We start from the raw sequence: 10459 nt of genomic DNA on the forward strand, positions 1-10459 counted from the left end.
TCCTCCCTTTTCTGTTCATTCCTTCTCTCCCTTCTTCATGTGCTCCTTCCCTCTCTACCACCCACTCTTGCTCTCTGGCACCCTGGCACTATGACTCCCTCTAATTCTAGCCACTTCCCACCTTCCTTCTCTCATCTCCTTTTTCCCTTGCTGCTTCTCTCTCTTCCCCCTCCCACCCTGGCTCCTTTCCTCACTATTTCCCTCTCAGGTTCACTTCCTTCCCTACTCACTTGCTCCCTGGTTCGCTTGCTCCCCCTCACAGTCTGCTCCCTCCAAGCTCCCCCTCTTGATTACTGCCTTTCCTCTCCAGTGTTCATTTCCTCCCACCCACTATCACTTGCTCATTTCTATCCTCTTTCCCTCTCTCTCTTTCTCTCTCTCTCTCCCTGGCTCTCTCCCTCCTACATACCTTCCCTGACTCACTTCCTCCCTCCTCCCTCTGTCCCTTCCTTCCTCTTTGGCCTCCTCCTTCCCTTTCTCCCTTTCTCTTCTCTTACTCTCTCCCTTGCTCCCCTCCTTTGCTGCTTCCCTCTCTGGCTCATTTCCTTCCCTGATCAGGCACTCCCTGGTTCATTCTTTGCTCTCCTTCCCTCTGCGCCTCCCTCCTCTCCCTCCTCTTTCCTCCTCCTACCTAGGGCTATCCTTGTGGCTTAGCACAAGGTACTAAGTACTAAGGTACTAAGTCATCCATGCCTCAGCCTCAAGAGGGTTAAAAAGAAGTTGGGGGTCCCTGACCAACAGCAGAATGAAGAGCAGAGTACAAAGAGGCACTTCTTAGCAAATCTGGGAATCAAGAGTACCAGAACCCTGTTCTGGTTATCAGGATGAAGGGCCCCCACTATGTTTTTTGGAGAAGGGGTGTCTTTCCCTCACAGGATTGAGAAGTACAGAAAGACTTTTGCAAAGGGAGGTGTGGAGATGGTCTGAGGAGAGAAGAAAGGAAGGAACCACTGGTGAGCAGGGCAAAGGAAGGGAGAGTTTCTTGGCCTGGTATTGCTGCTAGGTTGCTGTGTGAACTTGAGTAATTTGCTTCCTCTTTATGTGCCTCAATTTCCTTGTCTGCAAAATAGAGGGTTAGTCTAGTCTGAGATCTCAAAATAGAAAGACAGAGAAAGGTGTGGGAAGAACGCTGGGGTGGGCAGTTAGATGCAGCTGGATAAAAGATTCGGGGTCTTCCTGCTTTCTAGTCCTCTCCCCAAAACCAAGGTTCACCCTGCACATGACAGGACATGTTAAGGTGCTTCCCGGTTAGGGGTCCTTCTCACCCTTGGCTGGGTCTGGATCTCCCCTGTCTAGCCCCTGAGCATATCCTCCCACTCTCTGCAGTCCTCAGTCTCTGCTTAGGCTCTCTCTGTGCTGGTCTGCCTGTCTCTCACTGCCTGCTACCCCAGTAGAGCCCCTTCCCAAACATCCTTGTTCATTTCTTAGACTGGGAAACAACGTGCCGGCTTATTTTCCATCTCTAGCTCCACTTTCTGTGGTCTTCTTTCCTCCCTTCCCCCAGAGCAGGTCTTAGATTTCTCATTCCAGGCTTTCACTCATTAAAAGAGAGATCATTGGGCGCCTGGGTGGCTCAGTCGGTTAAGCATCTGCCTTCGGCTCAGGTCATGATCCTAAGGTTTTGGGATCGAGTCCTGCGTCGGGCTCCCTGCTCAGCAGGGAGTCTGCTTCTCCCTCTCCCTCTACTACTCCCCCTGCTTGTGCTCTCTCTCTCTCAAATAAATAAATTAAATATTTAAAAAAATAAAAGAGAGGGCGCCTGGGTGGCTCAGTTGGTTAAGCGACTGCCTTCGGCTCAGGTCATGATCCTGGAGTCCCTGGATCGAGTCCCGCATCGGGCTCCCTGCTCGGCAGGGAGTCTGCTTCTCCCTCTGACCCTCCCCCCTCTCATGTGCTCTCTCTCATTCTCTCTCAAATAAATAAATAAAATCTTTAAAAAAAAATAAAAAAATAAAAGAGAGATCATTGCTACTGGTTCCTGTGCCATATTATGCCACTCTGAATAGTGTAAGAATCTACCCCACAAGGCCCGATTCTCTCTCCAGTGGTGCAGTTTTGGGGCAGATGTCTCCTGTGTCTCTGATTTTGTTTTTCACATGGGCCACTCAAATCAACCAGAAGGTTGCTCTCAGAGCGACCTTGAAGGTTTATGCTGGGAAATGTTATTGCCTCCTATCTTTCACTTCTCTCCCCCACTGCCTTTTATCTCAAAGCAGAGAGGAGTGGGCTCTCTTTGCCTGTTTGTGACTATCTCTCCTCTCCACCCATAGGAGTCCTGCCCACCTTGTGTGGATGACTTCCTATACATCTGTGATGATATTTATCAGCGAGATGAGATGCTCACCATGGAAATCAGCATCCTGCAAACTCTCAAATTTGATATCAACATTCCCATCGCCTATCATTTCCTACGCAGATATGCTAGGGTAAGAGGGAGGAGGCACATCCTCATTCTCCCACTACTGGGTTAGTCCCCTCCATACCCAGAGTAGCTGCTTGAATGGTAGGAAAAGGGAAAGGGGCAACAGGGGACAGGGGAATTTCTTCTTCAGTCCACCCTCCTAGACTGACCACCTTTATGAAGTGTGGGGGGGGAACAGAATTGAAGATTTTCATGGTGTACCTTTATGCTTTGAGGTGAAGGCAGTGTAAGGGAGGGGAAGAAGAGTCTTTGATCAGGAAGGGACATGTGGGAAGTTGGGGGGAAATGCTGGTAAAGTTCTCTTCCATCATCTGACTGTTGGTTACAGGGGAGGTCGCTTTATAATTATTTATTGTATTCTACAAGTACACTTGTGTACTTTCCTCTATGTGTGTGTTATAGGTTATAATTTTTAAAAAAGATTCAAACAAGAAAAAGGAAATTCTTTTGGAGCATGGAATATTTCTAGGGTGGAGCCAGGGGCAAAGTTATAGTTAGAGAGTTTCAGCTCTTCAAAGGATAACTTGCAAAGAAAGGGGATGTGGGGGAGGGTACCACAAGGATACTTGATAATTTGATTAAAAACTCTAAAGGTAGCAAATCCCACTGGCCGATTTCAGAATCCCTGCCTGAAAGATTCTGTGCTTTTGGGGGTAGGGTCCTTAGTGTGAATCATGGTAGCAAGAGAGGTAAATTGTTCAGACAGAGAGCCATTTAGGCCTGAAGTGGGATAACTGGAGAGAGCGGGTACAGTGGGTCTTCTGCTAGGTGCTGCTTTTCTGAATTGATTGCTGAGCCAGTCTTCTTGCTACCCTTAGTGTCTCCGTGCCAACATGAAGACGCTGACTTTGTCCCGCTTCATCTGTGAGATGACTCTGCAGGAATACGACTATGTCCAGGAGAGGGCTTCCAAACTAGCTGCTGGCTCCTTCCTCCTGGCCCTCTATATGAAGAAGCTCGGACACTGGGTAAACACTTGCCGGGGGCACGGGGTAGAGATTTAGAAGCACAGAATCAGCAACCTAAGTGTCCACTGATGGATGAATAAATAAAGAAGATGTGGTGTATACACATACACACACACACAAATATTACTTAGCCATAAAAAAGAATAAAATCTTACATTTGTGACAACATGGATGGACCTATATGATCTTATACTAAGTGAAATAAGTCAGAGAAAGACAAATACTGTATTATTTCACTTATCTGTGGGATCTAAAAAAAACAAAACAGGGGGCACCTGGGTGGCTCAGTTGGTTAAGCATCTGCCTTTGGCTCAGGTCATGATCCCAGGGGCCTGGGATCAAGCCCCGCATTGGGCTCCCTGCTCAGTGGGGAGCCTGCTTCTCCATCTGCTGCTTCCCCAGCTTGTGCTCTCTCTCTCTCTCTCACTCTCTCAGAATAATAAATGAAATCCTAAAAAAATAAAAAAAAACAAAATAGAAACAGATTCATAAATATGGAGAACAAACTAGTGAGGGGAGGGGGTGGAGGGAAGGGCAAAATAGGTGAAGGGGATTAAAAGGCACAAATTTCCAGTTACAAAATAAATAAGTCACAGGGACGTAAAGTACAGCATAGGGAGTATAGTCAATAGCATTGTAATGACGTTGTATGGTGACAGATGGTGACTACACTTATCATGGTGAGCATTTCGTAATGTATGTGAATGTTGAATCACTATGTCATACACCTGAAACTAATGTAGTATTGTATGTTACCTATACTTCAATTAAAAGCAAGAAAACACAGGGTAAATTTGGGAGGAAGGTGTAAAGTAGGGTCATGGGAAACTCAGTGATAAAACTGCCATGTACCCATAGTTACAAATTCTTTGACATCTCAACGTGTTAGGAGCCTGGCTGCTTAAAGGGTTTTTACAGCAATGGTTTTGAATTGTTTTATTTTATTTTTCTTAGTCACAGTACTCTTTATTCCAAAGAAAGCTTACTTGAAAACCCAATATTGTAAAAGAGACTAATATGAAATAATTCTGGTTGCAGCAGGTGGTAGGATGGGCCCCCTTCTTACCTGACCCCATTCTGCCCCTGCCCCTTGCAGTCCCCCCAGCAAGGTTGCCCCCCACTCCCCTAAGAGAGCTCATTGGAACATAATTTGAGAAGCACAGACCCAGAGTTGTGCAAGCAACTGTCTGTGTGTATAATGGGGGATTCAGAGGTATAGTATAGTGGTCTTCTCTGAAGAGGAAGTCCCCTAAAGCCTCCTTCCCCAGTATAAATAAAACTCATTCCTAAGCTCCTCCAACCTAGAAGTCCTGCAGCCACTACTGTTGGGAAAACCTCTACCAGTACCAAGAAAGACTGCTCTAAACAGTTGTGTGAACTTGGACAAGTCATACTGAAATTTCTTGGGACAGAGAAAGCATTCAGTAAATGGCAGTGATGATGATGAAAAGGAAAAAAATGGCTAGCATTTATTTAGTGCTTAGACAGTGATCTAAGCACTTTGTGTATTAACTCATTTAATTTTCACAAGATCAGTACTAACGTCCCTACTTTACAGATAAGAAATAACTTCCCATGTTTTGCTAATGAGAGGCAGAGCTGGTCTTTGGGGATTAGGAGTAGTGTTCAAATTGTTATACCTACTGTATCATCAGAACTGATGTGGCCATAGCTTTGGAACTGTGGCCCTGGAGAGGCTCCACGTTGTGCCAGGCTTTGATCTTCAGATCGTGGGAAAATGTTGTAGGTTCTGAGGGGGACAACTGAGGGACTCAGGGCAGCAAACTGCCTGCCGACCAGTATAGAAATGGTTCTGTATTTTAACAGTTGGCATGGTTACACCAATGAGTATCAGCGAAGTGTCAGCCCTGATCTGAACTCAGGTAGTATGGCCCCACAGTCCTCTATGCTATGTATACCGCCTCTATAGATAAGAAAAGCTTCACAGAGGAGGTGACTTTTGAGTTGGGTCTTGAAAGATGAGTAGGAACCTGTGAGAGAAGACATTCTAGGTAGAGGGAATGATAACTGACCAGATGTGAAGGCAATGAGAAGAGTGTGAGGTATTTGGGGCAGAATAAGGCACTTCCTATAGATAGAGCAGAGTATATATTAATAGGGGGTGGTGAGAGATGAGACCGTAATGGTAGGGTGTAGTCAGATTGTGAGAGACCTTTGATGCCAAATGGAGAGACCCACTTTATATGAAGGCATTGGAAGGTTTTGAGGCAGGGGAGTGACCTACTCCTCTTTGTGTGTTCTGGAAACAGCACTGGTATAGCAGTAGAGAAGGTGAATTAAATGAGAGATAGTATAAAAGTGGGAACACCAGTGAGTAGGCTTTCATAATAGTCAAGATGAAGCATTGGGGCCTGAACCTGTGCAGTGACAATGGAGCCATTAATCTTATTTGACACACCCAATATAATGTGTTACTCCCCTGCTCAGCATGCCAGTGATTGCCCTTTACCTGTGGCAGTGGTTTCTAAACAATATTCAGTAGAGCCCTGTGATTCCTGTAGAAGTGTCTCCCGGGCCCTGTAAAAGGTAAAGGGATGCAAATTGGTGGGCTTGTTAGCTCTCCCTCCCAATCCCAGGTAGATATTTAGGCTTCCAGGTAAGATATTTGAAAAAAAGAAAAAAAAGGAGTTCAGAGGAAGTAATTTAAGACACTTTTAGAAAACCACTGCCTTATAGAATAAACCTTCTCTTCTTTACCTGTGGAGCTCTCACTTGACTTTCAACACCCACTGCAGTCGTGCCCTCCTTTACAAAGCTTTCTCTGACTCTCCTGGCCAAAGTTCATGGGTCCTGCTGCTCTGTTTCTCCAGGGTCCCATTCTCACTTCCATCATAGACCTTCCCACACATTCTGTAATTCTCTGTGTGCACGGCTGTCTCCCCCACTACACATTCCTTAGGGGCAGGGACCTTAGTCATCTTTGTATTCACAGCAGCCTACACAGGGGTTGGTAATATTAATCCTAGCTAGCCTTGTTTGGGCACTCACTTTGTGCTAGGCTCTGTTCCACTGTGCATTGTGTGTATTAACTCATTTGCTCCTATGATGCAATTACTGTAATTATCCCCATTTGGCATAGTGGGAATCTGGGGCACCAAGAAATTAATAACTGGCTCAAGTCCATGCTGTTGGTGGAGCTAGAATTTGAACCCAAGCCCTTTGCCTCTCGAACCTTTGCTCTTAAATGCTGTGCTGTATTACTTCTGCCACATAATAGGCATCCTTAAAATTGAATGAGAACATAAATGCGTGGAATGATAGCTGTTAGAGCCAGAGAAGAGGAACTGCCTTAAATTCCTGTTGTCTGTTGACTTGGGATCTTAAGTTTGTTTTGAGGTTTGCCTGGCCATTGGCTCTTGACCTGAGCGTGAGTAAATTACAAAATCAGTCATGTTCCTTAGATTCTTTAGTGGATTTCAGCTTACATGAATACCTACAACCAGGGCTAATATCCAGCTGGTACCTGTGGATATATGGTACATACCTTCATCTGGATAGTCATACCATTAGTTTGCAGCTGGAACCTAGTCTTCTAGGAAGTACTCTATACTTACTGGTCAGTGTCTGTGCTGTATGAGTTTTTGAAATGTCTGACTATCTCCTCTGCCTATACCATGTATACAAAGTCTGGACTTGGGATGGTAGAGATAGAGGAAGGGTCCGCTTCCTGTGGTAAAAGTCACTGTTCATGTTGCTTCTTCCAGGCTCCTGCCCTGGAGTATTACAGTGGCTACAAGACCTCTGATCTTCACCCCTTGGTCAAGCAGCTAAACACCCTGCTGACATTGCGTCCTTGCAACAAGCTCAAGACTGTGCATTCCAAGTATTCTCACCAGTAAGTACTGAGCTCCAGTTGAGGATGGGTTTGTGCTCAGCCATGGGGAGGCACAGACTAGCCTCACTCAAGGAAAAAGAAAGATTCAGTACTGTTCACCTTACTTTCTGCTCGAGGGTTAAACCAATATAGGGAACCAAGAGTCCTATGTCCCATTTATTCCAAGGAGCCTGTTTGCTTTGGCTTATTTTTACGCTGAGCAGACCCCTCTTCCTTTTGCAGGGTCTTCTTCGAAGTCACCAAAATCCCCCCCTTGGACATGTTGAAGCTAGAGGAGATTTTCAACTACTGCGAAGTCTGAGGCTGAGGAGCCGGCACACTGGCAGCGGCCACCAGGGCCAGGCAGGCATTAAAATAAGCTGTTACTTATTCTGTCTTTGAATGTGTCTTTTGATCACTTGTGTTTCGTTTTTACTCTTTTGTTTGTCTTTTCCCAAATTGATAGTGTTGTAAATTTTTAAGTTTTTATGAAAGAAAAGAAATTATTATAGTATTTGATTAGAAATTTAATAAAAAATTGTTTGTCATTAAAAGGGCTCACGTCCCCTCTTATTGTTCAGGAGCCCCATGCATAGCCCAGGGATGTTTTTCCCTGTGCCTCAAGGATCTAAGTTATCCAGTTTCCTTCTCGAGTTGGAGACTTTCTCTTCATGGGAAGAAGAATTGAATTAGGGTGTAAATTGAAGGCTGAGTCTGTACAAGGAGGATCCTTGGGGTGTTGGTGCCCAGTTCAGAGAGAGAGAGAGCCCTGGACAGACAGGCCTCAGTGTTCAGATCTGGGGCAGCTGGGAGTGTGGGCCAATACCCTTTGGTCCCCATCTCAGGTTGCTTGCTTTCCTTGTTTCTTCCTGGATGACAAAAAGATGGGGAATTAGGATTTTAATCCTAATATAGCCCTACTTTCATAGTTAAGCAGCTTTCTAGAGTCTAAATTTGAAAAGCTGCTTGGAGTGGAATGCCAGAATCTCCTTTGGACCTTATCTTGTGTCAAGAGGAGAACTTTCCACCTGTGAAATCAGTGAGATGTCCCATGAATGCAGGCATCAATCATTTGCCCAGTGTTCATTCATAAAGCCTTAAGGAGGTTCTGCTCTCTCTCCCTGTCCTACCTTTGGGGTGATGTGTACTGGTACAGCTATCTTGGTTGTTAACAGAGGAGCTGAATCTACTCTGTGCCAGTTGATGAAGAGCCACTGCCTTAATCCTGCCTCTAAGACCTCTGCGACCTCCCCGCAATCTAGCAACTGCAGTAAGTGATGTCTGTCACAGCAGGAGACCTCTAGGACTCTATTCTAGTACTGTGACTGGCAACTGTTGTGATTGGTCTGTGCTCATGTGTAACTACTTGTCAAATGTTTTGAATATCAGTCCTGAGGGTGGGAATCTGGTGGAGGGGACAGTCGATGGAGAACTCTTGGGGAAAATACCTCCCCAGTTCTGACCCCAGATTCCCCATGCTAGTCTGGTCACATCCCCTTTTGTGGTTGGGGACAGGAGGGAGAGCACTCTGAGCCCTTAGATGTCTTAGTGCTTTCTTTCTCTCTGTGTCAGTTTCCCATTTCCCCTCCAAAGTTGCTTTGCCTTGGCGACCAGACATCACTGGGTTCCCTCGTGCCCTGTTCCATTATTTTGCAGGGTGACTAAAGGGTACAGCCAGAGGTCTAAGTTGCTCGGCAGTGATTCAGCTTGCATAGCCAACTTTGCATAAACATGCTAAAAGCACTAGGCTGGAATCCCTCTTGCAAATTCCAGCCTCACTGAAAGGAAGTATCTTATTACCTGCTTTTTAATTCTGGAACTTCATCAAAGGAAAAAATGAACTGATTTGATTATTCCGCCCCGCTCCCACATTTTTTCGACTCTGTTCTTCTTTAGAAGTGATTGTGGAACCATCAATCATTTTTGTGGTCATTCATGTCTCAAAATTTATTTTACACTTATCACTACTTCAAAATTAAGACAACTATTAGACCTGGGTCTTGTTATTTATTTCTTTATTAAAGAAGCACATCTAATTCTTTATCAAGAATTTTTTATATTTTGATGACTCTAGATCAGTGTAATTGGTTTTCATTGTAACCTTATTGTAACAGTTTTATTGAGATATAATTCACATATCATACAATTCACCCATTTAAAGTGTACAATTCAGTAGTTTTCAGTATATTCACAAGAGTTGTACATCTATAGCCATAATCTAATTTTGGAACATTTTCATCACCCCAAAGAGAAACCCTGTACCCATTAGCAGTTAACCCCAGTCCTACGCACTCCCCCACCCCCCAGCCCTAGGCAACCACTAATTTTTTTGTCTCTATAGATTTGCCTATTCTGTACTTTTCATATAAACTAAATCATACAATGTGTAGCCTTTTGTGTCTGGCTTCTTTCTCTTAGCATAATGTTTTCCAGGTTTATCCATGTTGTAGTAGGTGTCAGTACTTCATTTCCTTTTATTGCTGAATGATATTCCATTTTATGAATATACTACATTTTGTTTAGGCATCAGTTGATGGAAATCTGTTTTTTTCTCCCCACTTTTTGGCTATTATGAGTAATTCTGCTATGAGCATTCATGAACAAGGTTTCGTGTGGACATATATTTTCATTTCTCTTGTGAATATACTTAGGAGTGGAATTGCTGGATTATGTACTATTTTACATCTCTATGAGCAGTATATGAGGGTTCCAATTTCTCTACATTCTTTCTAACACTTGTTATTATCTGTCTTTTTAATTATAGCCATCCTGGGGTGCTTGGGTGGCTCAGTGTTTAAGTGTCTGCCTTCAGCTCAGGTCATGATCCCAGGGTCCTGGGATTGAGCCCCTCATCAGGTTCCCTGCTCCGCGGGAAACCTGCTTCTCCCTCTCCCACTCCCCCTGCTTGTGTTCCCTCTCTCACTGTGTCTCTCTCTGTCAAATAAATAAAATAAAATCTTAATTATAGCCATCCTAGTGGGAGTGAAGTATCTTCTTATGGTTTTATTTTGCATTTCATTGTGGCCAATGATGTTGAGCATTTTTTTATGTGCTTATTTGCCATTTGTTTATCCTCTTTGGAGAGATATCTATTCAAGTTCTTTGCCCATCTTTAATTGGGTTATTTGTGTCTTTATTACTGAGTGGTAAGAATTCTTCATATATTCTGGATCATATATATGATTTGCAAATATTTTCTCTGATTCTATGGATTGTCTTTTCACAAGATAATCT

General features: G+C 44.2%; 1 protein-coding gene across 7 annotated transcripts in view; it reads left to right on the forward strand.

Annotated features, from left to right (window-relative positions):
• CCNB3 (cyclin B3) overlaps positions 1-7687 on the forward strand; it is a 62903-nt gene extending 55216 nt beyond the window's left edge. For all 7 annotated transcript variants that reach the window (XM_032397942.1, XM_032397948.1, XM_032397947.1 and 4 more), the window contains exons 9-12: positions 2271-2426; positions 3241-3390; positions 7116-7246; positions 7469-7687. In XM_032397942.1, coding sequence (XP_032253833.1) covers positions 2271-2426; positions 3241-3390; positions 7116-7246; positions 7469-7547 — 516 coding nt within the window. In that variant the 3' untranslated portion in view covers positions 7548-7687. The remainder of the gene's footprint in view (positions 1-2270; positions 2427-3240; positions 3391-7115; positions 7247-7468) is intronic.
• Positions 7688-10459: the final 2772 nt, after the last annotated feature.

The sequence above is a fragment of the Phoca vitulina genome, unplaced genomic scaffold (genome assembly GCF_004348235.1).
Source record: "Phoca vitulina isolate PV1807 unplaced genomic scaffold, GSC_HSeal_1.0 scaffold107, whole genome shotgun sequence".
Classification (NCBI taxonomy): domain Eukaryota; kingdom Metazoa; phylum Chordata; class Mammalia; order Carnivora; family Phocidae; genus Phoca; species Phoca vitulina.